The 22539-nt window shown below is 33.8% G+C and overlaps 2 protein-coding genes across 2 annotated transcripts in view; one reads left to right on the top strand and one right to left on the bottom strand.

Moving 5' to 3' along the window:
• Positions 1 to 14291, top strand: part of LOC106135481 (C-Maf-inducing protein) — a 30403-nt gene extending 16112 nt beyond the window's left edge. Inside the window, exons 3-14 of the mRNA XM_013335785.2 lie at positions 2797 to 2925; positions 3847 to 3897; positions 3983 to 4054; positions 5095 to 5184; positions 5795 to 6033; positions 8274 to 8492; positions 8631 to 8901; positions 9122 to 9220; positions 9303 to 9458; positions 9770 to 9925; positions 10422 to 10566; positions 10821 to 14291. Coding sequence (XP_013191239.2) covers positions 2797 to 2925; positions 3847 to 3897; positions 3983 to 4054; positions 5095 to 5184; positions 5795 to 6033; positions 8274 to 8492; positions 8631 to 8901; positions 9122 to 9220; positions 9303 to 9458; positions 9770 to 9925; positions 10422 to 10566; positions 10821 to 10945 — 1752 coding nt within the window. The 3' untranslated portion in view covers positions 10946 to 14291. The remainder of the gene's footprint in view (positions 1 to 2796; positions 2926 to 3846; positions 3898 to 3982; positions 4055 to 5094; positions 5185 to 5794; positions 6034 to 8273; positions 8493 to 8630; positions 8902 to 9121; positions 9221 to 9302; positions 9459 to 9769; positions 9926 to 10421; positions 10567 to 10820) is intronic.
• A 552-nt stretch (positions 14292 to 14843) lies between these two features.
• On the bottom strand, positions 14844 to 20345 carry LOC106135483 (Golgi phosphoprotein 3 homolog sauron). The gene is made up of 5 exons (XM_013335787.2): positions 20009 to 20345; positions 19787 to 19934; positions 18938 to 19036; positions 16232 to 16407; positions 14844 to 15448 (listed from the first exon to the last, which is right to left on the bottom strand). The coding sequence occupies exons 1-5, from the start codon at positions 20192 to 20194 to the stop codon at positions 15200 to 15202; spliced, it is 858 nt and encodes a 285-aa protein (XP_013191241.1). The 5' UTR covers positions 20195 to 20345; the 3' UTR covers positions 14844 to 15199.
• Between the last annotated feature and the right edge of the window lie 2194 nt (positions 20346 to 22539).

The following is a 22539-nucleotide window of genomic DNA, read 5'->3' as shown; positions in this document are numbered from 1 at the left end:
GCGTTTCAAGGATCAATCAACGCTAAAGATTATTTTTAGATGAAAATTTTTATACCCAACTGCAAAGGAGGTTTGTGTTTTACGCTCGTTAGTTTTATTGTTTCTACGCTCTTAACCGATGACGATAACTGCTTATTGTCAAACAAACAGTTAAAATGTGAACCAACCTTATTGATTAGTATTATTTGGTTGGAAAATTGAATATATAAATTTAAACGGAACCCAAAAAATACAGAGATACAAATTTTAAGTTAATTTTTTGTCAAGTCGCATTTAGTTATTTTAATTCTTTTTAAATTCATTAAGTTCATCAGTATACAGTGTAAAATAGTGTCTTTATGTTTTGGCATCCTTTTCTGTTCTCTCCCCAAAAAAGTAGGTATTTCGCTTTTTACATTGTACTTTATTTAATAATTGAGATAAAGTAAAGACATCCTAAGTAGTCATATTGTAAGATTACATAGGTAGGTTTTATTTTTCAACAAAATCCAGGTTTACGGAATCAGTAAGGAATAAAATATGTGTGTAGATTAAGTTGTGAGACACCATGAATGATTCTTACATACATGTACAGGTATGTACTACGTCATTAATGGAAGTAGGTACTTCTGCGTAGGTGTTTTTGACATGTTGGTATGTATCAAATATCAACTCAAAAGAATCTTCAATACATGATTTTACCTCATATATCAAATGACTTGCAAATATAAATATAGGTGTGTATAGATGTGACAGATAGGATCTCACCTAAAAATTTACAAAACATACATAATTACATGTTTATACATACAATCACGTCTATATCCCTTGCGGGGTAGACAGATCCAACAGTCTTTCGTGTTTTTCGCTAAATGTTTGTTACAAAATACCTCATAAAAGCATCTTTTTTAAGTTAAAAAAAGTACTGTAACTTGTTACAATACACGAACGTTGACTTCTCTACGGTTAACCTCAGGGATAGAGAGAGGATGATTTTATAACGTTTGTGTGTAACTGCTTCTTCAGTGAAAATTATTCCGCATCTTACATACTTAGTAGGTATATTTAAATAATGACGTCAATAAGCGATGGGATCGTAAACTGTATCTTATAAATTGTAAACAAATTTAAATGTGAGTCTGTGGCATCTGAAGAATGGCGTCACTGAGGTAGCAGTTTAAAATGAAAAGGCGGGTCGACCCAGCCCGGTCGCGCTGTTGACGTCACAGGAGGCTACTCCGCGAGTCTTGGCCCACTGCTACGTCACGTATACAAACTAATTGTATTTTGTTGTGTATAGATTTTAATACAAATGAACGGTTAATATTAATTTGATATATTTTAATATAAATAAATTAGGTCCATTATCCCAAAGACAACAAACAGAAAAATAAAAATCTAAGTATGTATTTTTTTTTATTAGAACTACCTATAATAAAGCATTTTCAAACGCCAGTAACAAAAACTTCAGATGTTGGTTACTTATCACCACATAAATCGGACTATAACTCTTATTAATGAGAAATCACGAACAGAAAGACAAACTAGCAGTGTTATGAAAGCAAAAAAATATTTTATGTATATAAGAGACACTCGTTGAACAAAATGGTGTATCATCAAATATTTTTTCAATCGCATTACAAACTGAAATGCAAAGTTGCCGGCTAGTGGACACGCCCTCCTCTCCCGCTGACCTAATTTACCTTATCAAATTATACTACACGTGTTGCCGATATTGCAGATAGTAGTTGTTCTGCATCTTGTTATAAGATCTTTTTAGTCTGATGGCTGGCTACAAATAATAAAATTGCAATAAGCCTGCTTTTTGTAAATTGCTTTTGACAAACAAAGTTTTTGATAACGCAACCGAATATTTACAAGCAAAATATCTCGTAGTTTCCTTTCATCTAGAGTTAAAGAGACTACTACTTAATAATTTTATTACAGTCCTCATACGTAGATAATTATAATTTATCACTATTACGCGGTAATTATATAAGATCATTATCTAGGTACTATAAATAAGGAAGTAGTCATAAAAATGATTTAAAAAACAAGCTTTTACTAAAACCATACATGAACAAATATTTCTGTGAAAAATTATGTATCTAGAAGATTTTTTTTATTTTTATGATACCTAAGGTATATGTAGGTATAAATTATTCCTTCTAACTATTCAAATGATAATTTGACTTTTCCATACTAGTTTAGTACCTAACGAAGGAAAATATATATGTGCAGCCAGATGCTTGAACAGTCAATCAAAAGAAAGGCTTATATGCAGATACTTATTTTATTCGCTCGACCAAAATGTAAAATCGTAACCCGAATTGAACCGAATATAAAAATCTACCACGGAACGAATCTTTAGTTAGGTAAGGAATTAATAATACATGAATTCCTTACCTAACTAAAGATTCTTTCCGTGTGGTTCGGCAGTTTAGAATATGACCACTCTATTTATTTCCCGTGTATGTCGTAAAAGGTCACTAAGGGAATAGCATATTGAGCCGCACCTTTTACCATGATCCAATACGGGTTCAGTTACCCTGTAAAGCTGGCGCGGTGGTGAGAGGCGATTCGCTTCAGGTAAAAACTTGACTTACCAAATCCAGGATCATAGTAAAAAAGGCACAGCCTGGCTCCTCTCCAAGGAGATGAGAAGAAATAGATTTAACGCCAGGAGGAAGAGGAATGTTCACATAAAATATACATTGTTCAGAACGTCTAACGCCTAAAATTGGCAATGAGTACTCTATCATATAAAGTTAACCATTGGTTACATGTTGGATACTTACTTTTTTCATTTTGTTTTAGCCTTCGGGTTTATTAGAGCATCCGTTATCATACAGCTGTATGCAAGAAGTTTATTGCATATCACGGTGGGATTCCGCCAGGAAATACTGCCTAAGGATTGTTATGCCAAATGGCTCCCTTCTGCTGCAGGTAAGTTCACAATGGCTACTTACCAACTTATTCAATATAGGCTAGGTTCCTTTACAACGGCAAGGGCAACGGCAAGGGAGGTGAGACAGGACTCGCTTAATGTAAAACCTGAAGTACGCAATACAAGATCATGGTCAAAGGCGGATCGAGGTACCCTCCATAGAGGTGAGACTACCGACTAACTAAATGGACGGGACTAACGCCAGTGTGTTAGTTATTCCTAATGTATACGCTTTCATTTATTTTAAGCCACATTACATGCCAGATTACGCAGTACGCACCTACATCTTTCGACTTACTACGATCCTCGATACCTAGTTTGATTTATTCACAATCATCTATCTTTTCATGAAAGCTCATGGAAAACCTTGACCTGAAATATCATCATACAAATGACAACAAACAGTTATTTCCTTATAATAATTGTATGCCATTTTTTTTTCTTAACTAATTTCCATTTATAGATTGTAATAACAAAATAGCGTTACTTTAAGTAGAATTGAAATAAATTTTATTCGTCAACTTATTAGTGTTTATTAGTCGTAAAGCTTACTCTACGTCTATTTCATTATTAGCAAAAAACCGCAAAAATATTATTGCGGAATTCTTTGACTGAGGATACATTTTCTGCGGTCGAATGCGACACCGTTTGTTTACTTTATGCCAGTACTATTATAACTATATGTAATGTTTAGTTGATTAATTAACTTATTCATTTAGTTCCACATAATACGAATTGTCATTAAATTTTAATAGGAAGGAAGAATCATCAAATCAGTGACACTCATTAAGTTCCTATATTCATGTAACTGCTTACGATAATATTAACGGAAATTAAGTCCATTCCTTTATATTCCCATAGTTCTATGTATTTATTATTATGAGTAATTATTTAAATATTACGATGTAAATTATTTACAGGCAAATGACGCCTACACTAGAGACCAATGGTATCATTCCATTGTTTGGAGGGTAAGAATAACTTTTAAAGTAGACTTAATGAAGTACTTATGAACTCTTGAACCTATTATTCAACTTAGTTTTCTTTCATTTTCAGAAAAACATTATAAGATATAAGCATTTTCTCACGAAGACTATAAGAAAGGAGGTCGTTATGAAAGAATTGAAAGTAAGTATATACCTGCATAGACATCATACTATACATATATTTTTTTTAACAAAACTTAATTATAAATCTTTAAATTGTCATAATGATTGATAAGAATTTGCCGTTGGTTAGCATAAAAGTTATCTTTTTATGATTTACTAGCGACCCGCCCCGGCTTCGCACGGATGCACAGCCGATACTAAATATATCTCTATTAGAACTAACTAAAGGACTGCCCGCAAAGCGGCTAACTAAGTCTTGCTCCCGGCAAAAGTGTCACTTCTGCCTGCAGTCCCGCAGTGCAACCTGTTGTTTTAGAATACATAACAAAATTATTATAGAGCTTCTCTATAAATTTCACCACAACTTCAAAACCAAACGTCCAATTTTAATCATTAAAAGACCAAATATTATCTACATAAACTGTACTTATTGATGAAATTATTTATTTTGATAAGGATTAATAGCATCAGTAAAAAAAACGCGTTTAAATGTAGACCAAAAGAAATTCAAGATTTTTAAATAAAAATGTGGTTGTTGTGCCTCACTCGACATAGATAGCTATAGTGTGTCGCGGACTTTTTTGTAGATATTTATAAGATCTACAATTAATTAAAACATTTTATGGTTCTATCTTTTGTAGTTTAGGCAGCGTACGCAAAATAAGTAACTTTTTGGTTGATTTTTTTCAGTTTGTGTCCGAAAAATCCAAATATATTACGGAACCCTATTTTTTTCCAAAATAAAATATAGTCTATGTTACTCGTGGATAATGTAGCTTTCGAATGGTGAAAGAATTTTTAAAATCGGTCCAGTAGTTTTTGAGCCTATTCATTACAACCAAACAAACAAACAAACAAAGTTTTCCTCTTTATAATATTAGTGTAGATTTCAAAATAAATAGACACAATTCCTATTATAAGTGTGCTCAATTAATTTCTTCAGAACTATAATTTCATTAAATGTTCAAGTTAGCATGTTAAAGATACTAATTGCATATCTTACTACCCATGTCATTTTGCACATAAATTATCAAGTAAAATAAAGAAGTTATTTTTCAGAACATGGTGGATTTCGTAATGACGACACCTCTGCAAGATGAGAGCGTGACGCGGGACCCCCTTCTGATACTCACGGATTTACTGTCCCAGGTGAATCTTTCAGAATTAAATATACAAATTACAAACACACAAACAGTCGTCATATTATTTAATGTTGATGGTTTTCCTGTGATTTAGTGTTAGTTGTGTTTAATTAATAAAGTTACTATACCTTCTTAGTCTTTAAAAAAGAATGTATAGTTCAGTGATCAGAAAAACTATCTCCGAAAGAGCCGCTCAAATAAAATGTAGTTTATCACGTGAATAAAGTTATTATGAGATGCAATTTATTGACATTCACGTGAAAAGCTATAGTGTCGTGTCTGCTCGTGACGAACTCATCACAACAAAACACACTTATGACGTCAACAGTGAAGAGTGCAGACATTCATATTTACAACTGACAGTAATTACAATTATTGCTAAGTACACTGTAAAGTAAAATAAACTTTAATAAATAGTTAACTATAAAGTGATCATCGATCTTCTTGTTACGCTTGTAACAAGAATTTTACAAAGATTGTGAAGTCAATTTATATTAAATAATTTACGTTACTCATCAGATATTTTATATTGTATCTTTAGCGTAGTTAAATACCTAGCGATTTAAGATTTTTATTCGTTTGTCTACCTAGAAATTATAATTTTCCCTCTCTTACAGAATAAGGACAGTCCAGATTGGGAGGAATGGGCGGAAACTACAACAAGCGTAGCGGCGCCGCTGCTAGCAGAGCGATGCGCTAGCGGCGAGCTATGTGCGTTGTTGGCGCGACTGTGTCGGCGGAGACCGCGCGCCGCTCCGCTCCCCGCTCTCGCTCCGCCTGTGCGGAGAGTCCTCACCCGAAATGTGGACTTCGCGAGAGCTCCCGACGCGAGGCGACTAGTCAAAGATTATATCAGGTAAATTTGAGCTACCTATATAGAGACTGTCAGCGAAGAACACGCTCCTCTTCACGCCCTCGCCTCATATGTGAGGAGTGTTCCTACCCGAAATATGGACTTGGCGAGAGCCGCCGATTTTAAGTAAACAGAAGCTATGTTCGTGGTAAGTGCGGCTGTGTCGGCGGAGACCGCCCGCCGCGCCGATTCGAAAGTCTTGGAAATCGAAACAATATTAGTCTAATTACTACAAGTATCTTATTTTATTTAGCTAAACTGCAAGTCATCCACTAAGTCTTGCAGTTCAGCTACTACACTACACTTTTTATAGATACAGTTTCGGTACCCCTTACTAACAATATAAATACGAAAGTCTGTCTGTCTGTTTCGCTTTCTCAGCTAAACTGTTGGACCGATTAGAATGAATTAAAATGACCGATTAAATTTTATTTACTCGCGAGTTTTTACTCGCGTTTTAACATAGAATACTTTATATTATGTTAGAACCAACCTCTAAAATACTAAAATAGGGAGTGAAAGTTTGTATTAAAATCAATAATGCTGACCGTGCGAAGCCGGGGCGGGTGTCTAATACTATAATAAAATTTTATAAATAACCGTTCTTGGCATAAATGAGATTTGTTACTCTTTTGCAATAATTTTGTTACCTATTACTTTGCACTACTTATTATTTTGATACGTAGGTACCAAACTAAGCATTTCCTCTACAAAGCGATTAATCAATTCAACTCAAATGTTCTACCGCTCGATATCCATTTTCATACTGTGTGAAGGACTTTATAGTTGTTAAGATTTGGTAATTTAAAATCAGGTCACGGATACAATCATAGATATTTATTGATTTCAACTTATATTAACCAAAAATCGTGGTCTACCGCCGTTTCATTCAAATATTTAATGGGTTAATTAGTTTGGTCATTATATACTTATCACTAATAGCCGAATGGATTAGCTGTACTGACGTCAATGAGTGGTAATGGCAATGCTGCATTTTTTACCAACTTTTACTCTTTAAATTCCCTTTTTGTGTTGCCCTTGAAAGGCATGTTATCTAATCAGTAGCTTGCATCTGAAGGTTCCCATTTGATACTCGTATAACTGAGAGTTTTATCTGTAATAATAACATACGAAATGTTTGCATTGTAAGAATGGATTCTTGAATTCATCCTCAAAGATGCATGTATTTAAATAGAAAAATTACTTTAAATACTACTCATGATAAATCAGGAAAGTTGCTAGCACCAAAAATTATAAAATATATTGGAAATGATCGTAATAATTAAATTCTACATACATACATATAATCACGTCTATATCCCTTGCAAGGTAGACAGAGCCAACGGTCTCGAAAAGACTAATAGACCACGTTCAGCTGTTTGGCTTAATGATAGAATTGAGATTCAAATAGTGACAGGTTGCTATTCCATCGCCTAAAAGAAGAATCCCAAGTTTATAAGCATATCCCTTAGTCGCCTTTGACGACATCCATAGGAAAGAGATGGAGTGGTCTTATTCTTTACTCTATTTGCGCCGAAAAACACGGCAATTTAAGGATTAAAAAAAATTCAAATTGGTTTGGAATCATTGAAATAAAATACAATAGTAGGTATTAACCAACAACAACCAGACTAATAAATCTAAATAATACGGAACGGAACCTATAGCTACATGGAAAATTTTAAATTACCTCAATTTCTCCTAAATGCGTATGCATTTATCATTTTTTAAACATACGAAACAACAGAGTTAACGTCATTGTGGTGATAACAGACTTGCGTATACATTTTATTTCCGGTCATGATTAATGTAGCTCCTTTATCATATCATGTGCAAAGACAGCAAATATAAGAAATACTAGTTATTACAATACCTATAGGTACTTATGGTGGTTTTAATTTTCATCTTTCGTTTATGAGTAGATTTCTAATGAAATAATCTTAGGCTTCAGGTGTCCCATAATTTAAAATATAATGTAATTTTACAAATTTATAAACAATTTATAATGGGACTATTTGACATTTATTACGCGTTGATGTCTTTTGTATGCAAACAAATTTAAAATTTGTAAAAAGTTTTAATTTCTTCTAATGCTTACGTGTCAGTGTATTCATTTTGCATGCAGTCTCCATGCACTGAGTTGTAGACCAACATAGACCGCTGTCCATACAAACCAAAACAGGCAGTTAAACCCAAATAACACTTACAAAATAATAAACATTAATATTATTCTTGCTTTATAGTGCTCTGAGTGCCCACAACTCTGGCGAAGCCCTAGTGCGGCGGTTCGTGGAAGTGACCCACGGAAGTCGCGCGACGTGTCCTCACCCGCGAGCGGCTCCTAACCTGGCTGCCGTGGCTCTGGCCGCCATAGACGAGTACTATCGTGACTGCCCAATGCCGCACAAATGCGACGATCGCGAAGAAGAGGTGTTATGTTTCGCAGACATTCTAGAGCACATGTAAGTAGATCTAACAATTTAACGTAGATACGACCTAACTTGATCCCCGGGCGGAATTGAACTTTACTGCCTTGCTTATCTTACCGAACAACAGCTGCAACTGAGACGATACCTTATGTTAATATTATTTTATTCCAGGTGTGAATACGAAGACTGGTTAATCGTAGTCGGCGCTGTGCTGCAGCCGGTGCCGTTCTGCACTTCTGCTTTAATCTGCCCGCGAGTCAGCAAGCGTCTGCACAGCGTGCTGAGCGCGCTAGCACACGACGCTCGCTGCGCGGCCCACAGCTGCCTGGCGCCCGCGAGAGCCGCGCGCTCCTGCCCCCCCTCCTGGCTGAGGGTGGCCTCGCCTAATAAACCGCAGCTAGATCTCCCTCAACAGAATCTGTGTCAGCTCTGGGGTGATATGGTGAGCTTCTCAATTTCTTTATTTTGAGTTAGGATACAAAACTTGCTGAGCGCATTCTCCCATGACGCTTTTTTGAAAATAATCCAAGGGGAGAAAGCAACGAGAAAAAGGCTTAATGCCTACTATGAGAATTATTATGAACTACATAATTTGTCACAGATAATATAATGCAACAAAATGACATCTAATACTTACTACTTAGGTATTTTTAATTTTTCAGGTTGGCAGTTTGTTAAGATGTTGTAGTAAAAGAAAAAGTTTTCTACAAAGCTTGAGTAAACAGTTACCTGATTTCGTTCTAGTCGCATTAAATGCACACGTAAGTTGTTACTACATTCCCAGAGTCTTATCTATAAGAACCATCTAAAATCCAATTTCACTAATATTGTTTTTTCTTGCAGCCATCAGCTTTAGAAGCCCTATGTTTAATGTTAGAATGGGAAGTGATAAGTGGAGAACAGACTCAATTAGAAATAATAGCAGCATTACAAGGAACGGAACTTGGGCAAACTTATTATAAAGACTTGTGTGAAAGACAAAAGAACCTTGAGAGGCTGGTGAGTAACCCAATCAGGTCATCAATCAATCAAAATCAGGTTTATCGGCCTTTTTACTGAACTGTAGGTACTTGGAATACAACCTGGCTTTTACAACCTTCTACTTATTTAAACTTCTTGCACCAAAAATAAATTGACTTAATTAACCCCTTTAAATTTACTTTGCAATGGCAATGCTGTTTTTCAAGGTCTCCAAGGTCCTTGAACCGTTAATAGGGCTATATAAGAAAGTTAGCTAAGCTTGTGTGTGTATTGTGGTAAAAAAAATACTAACTTTAACACTAACTAAAGTTGCCTTTTTTTCCCCGCAGCAATCCGAAGGTGGACCGCGACGGTTGGCGTTGCCCGTGCGAGCGACGGACGCGGACGTGGGCGCTCTGCTGCAAGCCGGCGCTCTCGGCAACCTCGAGTGTCTCTCTCTAGCCTTCACTAGCGTCACTAGTGAATGCGCACAACACCTTATAAAGGTAAATCGGCGAAGATCTGTGAATTTTATAGAGTACCCTGGCAACCACGAGTGCTAAACTCTAGCCTGCACCAGCGTCACAAGTAAATGCGCACACCTTATAAAGGCACAGATTAAAAAACGTGTCAGTGTTAAGGTAAGTATTGGCTAATTTTATGGAGTAACTTAACCTGAATTCTCTCTGTCTAGCCCTCACTAGCGTCACTAGAAAATGAGCACACCTTATAAAGGTAAAATAGGTGAATTTTATGAGTAAACTAAATTAGTAACCTCAAGTATGTTAATGCGTACAACACCTTTTTAGTCCCGGTTACATCCTCACTCATCTCTGTGCAGAGGAGCCCAGAGTGCTTTTGACCATGATCTTGGATTGGGTAAGTCTAAGTTTTTACACGAAGCGACTGCCATCTGATATCTTATTTCGAAATAAATGATCTACACGGAAAAGTCACTTTTACTACATACGAATTAACCGGTCTATATTTGGTGTATTCCAGTTGCCCTCCCTGCGGTACCTAAACTTGTGGTCTACTAAATTCGGCGACAGCGGGTTGCAACTGATTGCAGAGCATTTGCCGCGCTTGCAAGTTCTCAACCTATGCGAGACACCGGTATCGGACGAGGGGATAGAAGCTTTATCAGGTAGGTAAAACCCTATTAATTTTTCTATCTGAATCTCATTTCCATCATTAAGCCATCCAGCTGAATGTGGCCTAACAGTCTTCCCAAAACTATTGGCTCTGTTTACCCCATGAGGGATAAAAAAAGTGTTATATATGCGCCTATGAGCACATAATAATGAAAAGGACCTTTTATGAAAAACATCATAAGTATTTTAGATTTTAGAATTTTAATAGGAATATTCTTAAAATTAAATATAAAATTATTTTTTGTAGGGTTGTCAAATTTGCGACGGCTGAATCTGAACAGCACGAGGCTTTCAGCAGAAGCCTTCGAGATTCTACGGCAAAGGCTCCCGCTTCTACAAGAATACGACATCCGCTACACAGAGGCTTGGTGACACCAGACGCCCGAAGAATTTGCTATCGCCCTTACGGCCGAGATGATAAGCATGATGCAAGAAATATATAACAGCGACTAAACTTAAAAAGAACAACAAACTGAATATTGGTCGTGCATACAATTTGACTTTATAAATACAAATGTTGTTGTGTATCAAATATATATATAAATATTTGTTAAAAAATTGCAAGCTAAATGTATGAGTAAAAAATCAATTCGTATTTGCACCACATTGTCTGTCTGTTCTAATTACCTATAGATATTGTTTAGTAGTCAATACTTGCATTGAATTTTAATAGCAAATTTCCTAAAACTGTGTCATTAAAGATTGTAAACACACACTGCACTGTACCTTTTAATTATGTTTAATTCTAAGATAAATCACTAGTCCTGCCTTCCACTAATAAAACCTGAATTGATTAAGGCCAAGTAGTGCTCTGTTTTAAACGGTTTCCTCTCTCTTTGAATTCGAATTTATAGTCAATAATATTTGATTTAATGTTGTTGTAAACCGATATATATTGTAGAATAACTGCTGGTAGTCCTTATTAAGTATTTATTCATGTTTGCTAATTCATAAAAAATATTACAGTAGATATTAAATATAAAATTGTCTAATTTAAAACTTGGAGGGAATTTTGTATGTTATGAAGCGTTCATTCTAAATACTATTTACCGATAAATATCAACAGTTTTAGTATAAAACTTTACGGCCTATAAGTGTACAACTAAAGTTACGATATCAATGTTCAATGGCCATGTTTAAAATTATTTGATATAATCACTGTTAACGTATTATAGCGTAAGTATTTATTTTAATTATAACAATAGTGTAACATTTGTACAGATAAATGTAGTATCTACAACTATTTATGCTTAGATAACTGATAATATTCTTAATGTTAAGATATAAAGACGCGAATTTTTGGGCTGTGAGAAAAGTACCAACACGAGTGTTAACATTGTGGAAAGTTAGTTTGCCCTTAGAAGGATTATTTCAAGAAATCAAAAGTGTAAATAACAATACAATCTACTTATCGTTAATTGCACTTGTCCTTCAACCAAAGAGTACGTGAGGCTATTTAATATTTTCTATTAAGTGAAGTTGAAGTAGTGTTAATATCAGTCTGCAATGCTTTCCCATGGAGTTTTAACATTCCTTTCTAGTTGCCATTTCAACAGGTACCTACATTTACTTAGCTCTTTAGCTAAAAAGACTTATTTAGTTCAGGTCAGACCTACCCCCAACAAATTAAATTTAATTCTCTAAAATATCAAAAAGCAACCGCTTTTTCACATTTCCTTACAATTTTGTGTGGTTTGGGGGTAATGAACAAGGTTCGCCTTTAGTAAACCAGTCAAGTCAATATTCACAACAGGTGAAAAATTCTTTTAAAATAAAGTTATATATAGCTTCTATAAGTATTCCGCCCAATTACTTAAAAAATATAAAAAAGTGAATAATGGTGGAAAAAAATACAAAAGTATGTATGTAGTGTTGTTGTTTTGGTGTCTATCAAAGAACTTTTAGTCAAAACACTTAAAATTAAAAATATTTAATTTCGAATAAATAATAAAATGGAACTAGGCGGGCAGCCCTGTCGAGCGTTTTGATACTGCGAGGGTTGTAGCAGAGTTATTGAGCAGATTTACAATAATACTGTGTGTCCATAAATCATTACCACATTTTTTTCACTTTAGTGTACCTATATCCCATCATTGATGTTTCCGAAATTCTGTAGGGCGATGGAACAAGTGCCATAAGTAGTTAGTAAGCTAACCGTTGTAGTAATTATGAATAAATTGTTGTAGTGTACAGTTTTGTCTAGATAGCACAATTATTATTGAATTTGAAACCACCTATGAATACATTTTAGCCCGTCCACCGATATAGAATAACACATATAAAAAAATGGGAATTGCCCTAGCTTAACCCCGGTGAGTCTTCTTTAACTACCATCCAACTTCAATTTAAGTGGTCGTTTAAATGGTCAAGCTAAAATGTACGTCATAGTTAGCACGTAGGTTTATACAGTCTTCTTGTGTGCGTTGTACAGTATTTTGATCTTGGACAATATGGTATAAAACATTACTCAAGATGGCGCTATGTATGAACTGAATTATTATTGAATTTAGTGTCGTAAAGAGGTATAAGACTTATCCGCTATGTGAAGCATGAAAGTTTTTAATAAAATCAGTTTTAAGTACGAAATCGTTTCATTTAAAACAGAAATTTTTTTTTCAATGAAGTAAAAGACCTTATAATTATTAAGGAATATATTTGAGTAGTTTTTCAATACTATAGTGTATGATACAATATTATTTCATAAAATTTACACTTTTTCATCACCTCTTAATTTATGATTTCATCCCCATTGATGATATTAAATGTTGTTATATCTATTTACATATCTAATTTTATTTAAGCACTAATAAAATTCAGTAAAAAATATCCCAACACAAGTAATAAAGAGATAAACAAATTACAATAGTAAAAACTACAGCTGTTCAATAATAACATCACAAGTAAAATTTGAAAAGTACTTAGAGTGTTAAAGAAATTTCTAAGTAAGACATAGCATGAATGGAAATAATTTTATAAATTGATGATCTTTCATTAAAAAACAAAATACAGACAAGTTCTGCTCGAGACTACTAGACATTGTCAATCTCGGACAAATAGATCTTTAAATTTATCACGTTTAATTGTGATTCTTGTAGTTAAGGTAGGCTGCAATATATTTCACTAAAATAGGACATTAAACGATAACTAAAATAAATGAAAAAAAAAGTAGGTACCGCACGACATTATTTGAAATCGTAAAGGGAAGTAACTTTCGTCAAAGATACTCTACATACAGATACAGGCTTATCTAAATTAAGACTTCCTGATTTTTTTTGTTTAGTTAATGGTAGGCATTATTTGTCTGTATTGAACGAAAGTTACTGCTTAAATGTTGGAAAAAAAGAGTATATAAACATCGTAATAAAAAACATTTATTTCAATACATCAAAAGCGGAGTGCCTTTTATTACTCCATTTTTATAGTTCAATACGGCATTTACTTTATCACTTTCCAGAATATATCAAATTTTTTTTAAACAATAGCCGATTGGAATTTACCCTTAGGTTTGCAGAATTAATGATGAATCTTTTTTACAAATAATAAAACCAGACTCCTTGTACATAATTTATGTTTATTAATAACTACATCTTTATGCGATACTCATCGTCAAATAGTCAATGTTACCTTATTTATTTATATACTTATCCCTGTCATTCACATTCATTATATCACTGCCTCTTTTAACCCATCGTTTGACAATTAATTAATAAAATACGTACCTACTGTTAAAAATAATGAAAATTAAGACAAGATCAATGAAATGACTCCCGTTTTAATTTATAACAAACAGCTCCAAATTATAATAGTCTAAAACAATAAATTTTAAAATTTTCTAAGACAAAAACTATGAATGACAAAGTCTATACATAAGAGTTCGTCCTTAATTATATTAAATGATAAACGGTAATAAAAATGGCTGTAAGTTTAATCAGTTCTTAACCAATAAAGTGATTATTTTAAGAAATTTACTCAATGTTGAAACTAAGAATTTACTCAAACGTTGCGTACTTATTAAATAATGTAATTTACATAAATAAATCTATAATTTCTTAACAGGCTATGTTTACATGAATTTCTTTCAACATAAAGTAGTGGCACTCATTTACTTATATTTTGTGCCATAATAAACCTAAATATAAAATCAATCAAAAGGATTTTAATAATTTGACAAAGGATTTTTTATATATTTCTGAGTTGTTAATGGTTGTCTCATTTTTTAAATATAAATAATTAACTACCACGCAAATTCATAAATAAACCAATCTTACATAATAAACCTAAATATAAAATCAATCAAAAGGATTTTAATAATTTGACAAAGGATTTTTTATATATTTCTGAGTTGTTAATGGTTGTCTCATTTTTTAAATATAAATAATTAACTACCACGCAAATTCATAAATAAACCAATCTTAATACTGATTAAGTAGTGACTGTAGCTAATAATCAACCCGAAATTGTCTCTACAATAGAATTTTCTCTTAACATAAAACACGTTTTATGTCCTTGTATGCGTCATTAATTTTAAATTTCTTGGCTGGGCATTTTCCTTTTGGTTGGGAAGAACCTGCGCTGTTATGAAAAGAATTTATGATTTCTCTAGCGGCTAATGGGGACGTGTTACCGCTATTTGGTGAAAGCAGCGAAGACTGCCCACATGATCTCGCAGGCGTCGGGCCTCATGGCCTCAGCCTCGAAGTCCAGGTCGAGCAGGGCTCGCACTCGCCTCGTCGCGAGCTCGTAATCTTCGTCCGAAAGAGGCGCGAAAGCATTCTCCAGTACGTCGGCAGAGTGTGCCAACATCAATAGTGCGAGCGAGCGCTTATCTGCATGGGCCACGTCTGTTATTGATCGACGTAGGGCAGCTTCTTGTACCTATGATTTGAGATAACAATAATATGAAATCAGCGCCCGGGTGAGAAGCATTGGAATAATTTTAATATTGGAATAGATTGAGCTGGCAACTTTATTCCAACCCGTTTTAACGAATATTTAAAACGATAACGATGCGAAACACCCGATTCTGCTGATTATGTTCAGTGTTTACTCTAAGAGTTGAACTTGTAAAACAACATTTGCATTTCATTAAAACATTCGCATTCAATGAATTCCAATAAACTAAAACATCTTGTTATAAACATCGGAGAAATCTGATAAAGAATTAAATTAACAGGATAAATTATAGTAAAGAATATATTGTAAAAATAAATTATGAATGAGATTCATTGATTTCAAAAAATTGTATCATGGATGGATTGGGTTACCCCAATTTTCTGGTCAATCTTAAAATTATGGAGGCATAAAAGATAAAACTTTTCAAGTAAATAATCAAATAAAGATAAGATTACTAAATGCCTAAAAATATCAAGACATATTTACGTTAATTTTATATTTTCAAGAACATGATAATGCGTGTGATGATTCATATAGGTATATGAATTACGAGAAACATGATGTTCACAAACTCAATTTATACCTGGCATTGATAAAATATACCGGATATCATGGAATAGTGTGGTACTTAGCTATAGTATGAAAGAATATTTACTTGTACTGAAACTTTGAAGCTAAAAACCGTAATTGAAAATATGCTGCGATGTGGGAGACACTCATCTTACAAAATGTACACTAAATGTAGAATAAAACTTTTATTCTTACCTTTTTCACCAAGCGACATTTGACCACATTATCTGTAAGCGGGTGCGTGGTCATATCAAATAGCAAGAAGTTCTGTTTCTCTGTTGTAAGCACCCCTTTTTCTACAAGATTTTTTGCCAATCTTTCTCGAACATTTTTCAATTGATATTTTAGCTTCATAGGATTCCAAGTCTCACCTGTTAGTGAAAAAGTAATTACTTCAATTATTACTAGTTTACGATCGAATTTAATTACGCCTTCTAAGTGGAAAACCCATTCATTAGCTATTCAGTCCGATAGTGTGTAAAAAAAAATCCGACCAAGCCAATCTAATAATTACTTTATTTTTATTAAATTAAACTTTGAAAGGTATACCTATCTACAACTAAAAATTATGTATTAATCTTAAGGGTCTACCTATTGCAATAATTAATGTATGACACCACTTTATATTTTTGTTTTTATTGTGTTGTTGTTGTTATAGCCACAACCGAAATACATAATCTGAAAATTTTAGCTTCTTAGCTATCATGGTTTATGAGATACAGTCTGGTGACAGGTAGACAGACGGTGGAGGCTTAGTAACTCTTAGTAGGACAAAAGAGATAAATTTCAAACACTTTTCTCAAGCTAGAGGTATGTTTATGCCAATCTAGAAGAGAAATGATTGCAGTAATTGGCTAATATCGCATACAAGTATCATTTTTGACTGAAGACTGACAATAACACATGCTGCAACATTACTAGTAATAATGCAGAATGAGTTTAGTAGGATTTTTACAGCAAGAAAAGTTAAATAAAACCTACACAACAAACTTGACCTTAGCATATTAGTGTTTTCGACATACATTGTATAGACTGTACTTAATGAATGAAAAATATTTTTGGTTTATTTTAAAAATATTTAAATTTTGCCAAAATTAAGAATTCATATAGGTATTTGGACATTGTACTATGTATTTTATTATACTCCTGCAAAAGCGTGTATACTTAGGTGATAAACTAGCCACAATATCAACAACACGACAACTCTAGCGATAAATGTTCTTTCATCATCACTATCACTACATAGTATAAAACAAAGTCGCTTTCTCTGTCCCTATGTCCCTTTGTATGTGTATTATGTTAAATCTTTAAAACTATGTACCTGATTTTGATGCGGTTTTTTTAATAGATAGAGTAATTCAAGAGGAAGGTTTATATGTATAACTAGCGACCCGCCCCGGCTTCGCACGGATGCACAGCCGATACTAAATATATCTCTATTAGAACTAACTAAAGGACCGCCCGCAAAGCGGCTAACTAAGTCTTGCTCACGTCGCAACGGGCCGTGCAGCAGAAATAGTAATATTTTAATTTCACCACAACTTCAAAACCAAACGTCCAATTTTAATCATTCAAAGACCAAATATTATCTACATAAACTGTACTTATTGATGAAATTATATAATAATATTTATTTTGATAAGGATTTATAGTATGAGTAAAAAAACGCGTTTAAATGTAGACCAAAAAGAATTCAAGATTTTTAAATAAAAATGTGGTGGTTGTGCCTCATTCGACATTGTGTCGCGGACTTTTTTGTAGATATTTATAAGATCTACAATTAATTAAAACATTTTATGGTTCTATCTTTTGTAGTTTAGGCAGCGTACGCAAAATTAGTAACTTTTTGGTTGATTTTTTTCAGTTTGTGTCCGAAAAATCCAAATATATTACGGAACCCTATTTTTTTTTCAAAATAAAATATAGTCTATGTTACTTGGGGATAATGTAGCTTTCGAATGGTGAAAGAATTTTTAAAATCGGTCCAGTAGTTTTTGAGCCTATTCATTACAACCAAACAAACAAAGTTTTCCTCTTTATAATATTAGTGTAGATAACATCCATTAAATAGTGAAGAAATACTGTTATTTTTGAGGTCTCTAATGTCATGTCTTTAATTATAATATTTTTTTACGTTTACATTGCAAACGCAGGGTGAACCCTACGAGATTTATCAAAATAATGTACTAATTATTTGTACACATTGACAAGGTCTACAGAAAACTCTGCGATGGTATAATGTGTCTGTCTCTAATAATATACAAATAATAGCATATTTTGAAGCAGTTTTAACCAATACAGCATTTATCCTTATCCAATTATGTATCCAAAATCTTAAATATATTGTTGATTTAATATTGATCTTTTTCTGAAGTGTATTTAGTATCAGCATTGCAACTGTGCGAAGCCGGGGCGGGTTGCTAGTAATTGTTAAAATGACTTGATGTTATACCATATAAACCCAATGCAATTCCCTTTATATAAAAATGTGAATAATACAATAAATAGTGAATCCAAAGATTGTATTAATAGGCTCCTCTCATAAGAAGTGAGGACACAATGAGGACTAATGCATGGAGATGATGATGATATTACTATACATATAATATTAAAGTGTGTTGGCATCAGTCCAATCCAGGGTGTGTACCCTAGATCATTTTGTGAGGTAGGGAACTTGTGTAAGTTCCCTACTTCACAAAATGATCTTTCACGCTATGACACCATGAGCAATCAATAGTATAATATGAATTGTGTGAATTTTGATACTAAACATTTTAGCAATTACTTGGTTTATATGATTAATGTGACAGTGCTATAATTTCCAATGCCTACTAAATATAAACAATGAAAGCCCACACTTTTATGGTTTGAGTCTTATGAGACTGTGTAATTGATACCTACCACTAAGATACTCAATCCAACTCTGCACAGTCTCTGGTGGTTCTGTCTCTTTCATATGTTTCAAAGCTTCGTCTAATAAAACATCTCCAGTAGGTGTGTCTGAGAAAAAAAAAATTAAGATTAAGAAGTAGAAGGACCTTTACAGTATTATTTTGTATTATGAACATATAGGAATTAATTTACTGACATGGCTATAATGAACCCGTTAAACCAATGATGGATTTTGTAAAAGAATTGCATAAAATATATTTTTAACTACCCACTCCAGCTTCACACAGGTGGCATTTTTATATATAAAACTTCCTCAGAAAACCATCTTTCCATCAAGTCAAACAGGAACAAAATCAGCCCACAACTTTCCCAGGTTATGCATACATACAAACAGGAAAAACAGGGACCTTCACTAATATGTAGTGATGATGTGGGAATCAAATGATATATAAAATTTTACATGACAAAATTTCACATAAAAATCGGTTTGAAATAAAGGGCAAAACATGTGTACAGCTAGTGTGCTCAAATCACATGGTATTATTTGGATCACTGTTAACTATTAACATACGTTGGGTCTTTCTTTACCATTGTTACATTGAAAGGTGTCAAGAACAATAAATAATACAAAGTACAGTTATTTAATTTCAAGATGCTTAAAATTTTTAATAACAAAACTGTTTACTGATCAAGTTCCTTTCTCCAAAGAGATAAGGAGGGGGTATATATGTATTATGTAAGTTATAGATAAAAAGTGTTGGTTTAAGAAATACTTGCTACCAAAAATAAAAATAATTTTAATAAATAACCATTGTTTCAGTGAGTAGATGATAATTGATAAATATAGAATAAACAAACCTGATTTCACGATAACTTTTCTAGAAAGTAATCCTTTTCTTCTCATACCAGCTCTCTCTAATTCTATACGACCTCGTAAGCCCAATTCAATTAAGATACAGCCTCTTAAACCACTTGATATACAATCATTCCAAAAAGATGTATAACCCTGAAATGGCCATAGTAAAATTCGTCAGCAACATTTAATATACGATTGTAAGTTTACAAAAAACAGTACTATACCTCTTTGTCCTTTAACCCTAAAAGCAGTACTTCTTCCATTAGAGTCAATCTTGTTTCCTTGGAATCACCATCATCATAACTTTTATCACTTTTCTTATCATCGTCGTGGTTTTCTTTTACTGTTCCATCAGAATTGCTGTCCTTTATTACGTTCCTTCTTTGTACCAATCCTTCCGTTCGATTCATTTTCAGCGCATTTAATCGAGGTGAGTAATTAATCAAACTTAAATAATGTAATAACGGTAAATAATGAGATTATTTTTGTAAAATTTTGTTGTACAAATCGTTGACGTTTACTGCTCGCTATGTGTTGAAAACATGGCCGAACATTACGTTTCGTTACACACAAATATACAATACAGTATTTGTTCTTTTGTCTTTAATAAATTAAATTTATAAAAGATAGAATAAAATAAAATGTGTGCAGAAATATAAAATAAAATGTGTGCATGTACCTATGTTTGATTAATATTTAAGATGAAGTTATTTAATATTAATACTTGGCAAGTACATCTTCATGTTCTTATTTTAAACTAAAAAGAAATCTTTTTTTATATGGTAATATCGATCAACATTTTAGGCGGGATACCGAACTTTTGTATTCGTGGTGTATATGTCGCAGGAAAATGAAGTAAGCAGAGATTTCGCGAAATCCCTAGGGATATCACGAAATCACGGCATATGTTGAATATTCTTATTTACGACGCCTCCTTACTAAAATAGTCAGTGAAATGTCGTTTCACTAAATTAAATCTAGTGAAATGTCAGAAAAACGGATACCTCCGAGTAAAAATCGTCCAATGTATAGGTCGCGCGGTGGTTTAAGAACGCTCGGCAAAAGTAGAAGGGGCATGCGCAGTGATCAAATTTTAGGTCTATTAGGTGCGACGAGGAGAGAGGGGGGGCGGGTGTGCGCCGACGGCGACACGTATTGGTGGATTAGTCACTCTTTACTTCCCGCGTTGAGTTCGCGCGTCCCGTGTCTCTTGGGTACTGTTGCGTACAGATTGTTTTATCGTATTAATAGTAAGTCGTAATGGGAACAAATGCCAAAAAATAAAATTTACACATACACACTTTTGCATTTATAATATAAGTAGGGATACACACTTTCGCATTTATAATATAAGTAGGGATTATAAGTATTTATAAGGCACAAAATCCATACTAATATTATAAGATATGGATATAATTAAATAACTGAGTTAAAACATAGGCTACTTTTTTTTTGGAAAATCACGCGGGCGAAATTGCGGGACAACAGCTAGTATTAAATAAATAAAAAAAACATTTCCCTTAGCATTTTTGAGCGCGAATGTACACATGCGCCGATTGCCCCCACTATTTTTGCCGAGCGTTCTTTAACCACCGCGCGACCTATAACTCTCTCCCTCTCTCTACCCAAACGGACACAAGTGGGAGCGGCAGGAAGCCGCCGTGGAAGCGGCCGCCGCGTCACGAATATGAGCGAGGGCAGCTCATGCTCCTGGCAACGAAGCGGTAGGCGATGGCACCGTGTGGTTTTAGTGGGTTCAAACCCCACATAACCCGTCCGGTTTCCCGTACCCGGCGGGTAATCGAAGGTCTTTCCACACGAAAACAAAATGTTAGGTTAGGTTAATTATTATGTAAGTACTTTTAAAAGGACTTAGCACGACCCTTTTTCATTCTTTATTTCACTAGATTTAGATGAGTGAAATGATATATCACTAGATTGAAATAGTATTTTGTCATATCACTAATATTTTTTTAGTAAGAAGATGTATTAAATAGGAATATTCACCATCTTCCATGATTTCGTGAAATACCTACCTAGGGATTTCGTGAAATCTCTGATATCCTCATTTCTCTGCGACATATATAAAGTACTTAGGTGTATTTACCCAAACAGGTATTTCCATTGTAGTTCTAAGATTTGTGCTTGTTTGACTTTAAAAATGTATTAGGTACCTATATGTATTAATTATTTAGCATTTATTCTCAGAAAGTGTTCTTTGTTGGGTACCTAAAGATATTAAAAGGTAGATACCTACCACATGGCGGCAGTTTTGATGATGAAGGTTTGATGAGCTCATACCGTGTGCACCGTAAGTATATTGGTGTGCACCATGCAGGAAAACGAAAATTTGTTTTTTTTCGCCCTCTACTCTGGGCAGGTAGGTATGTCTTTCTGATCATGTAAGGTACCAACTTGAAAACGCAAAATTTTAACTAGAAGGTAGGCATAAATTAACTATATTAGAGAAAAAAGATTGTATTTTGATTTGATATAGGCTGACGTCGTGTTAATCAGGTATTATTTTGGATGCAAAGTATCATACTGCTAACGTTATTGCAGTGGATTATCAATACCTACTTATATCTAAGGGAGAGTTCCTGCCAGATACCTACCTAAGTATAGTTGAATGCTATACGAACATAAGTAGTTCAACATAGCTGTGCTTACTACATCTACCTTAGCCTTTTTTGTCGATTCACTGCCTATCACAAATCACAACACATTGCTGTGTGCTGTCTGATTTGTAATAGCT

Source organism: Amyelois transitella, chromosome 3, assembly GCF_032362555.1.
Source record: "Amyelois transitella isolate CPQ chromosome 3, ilAmyTran1.1, whole genome shotgun sequence".
NCBI lineage: Eukaryota > Metazoa > Arthropoda > Insecta > Lepidoptera > Pyralidae > Amyelois > Amyelois transitella.
This window is presented reverse-complemented; position numbering and strand designations above follow the sequence as displayed.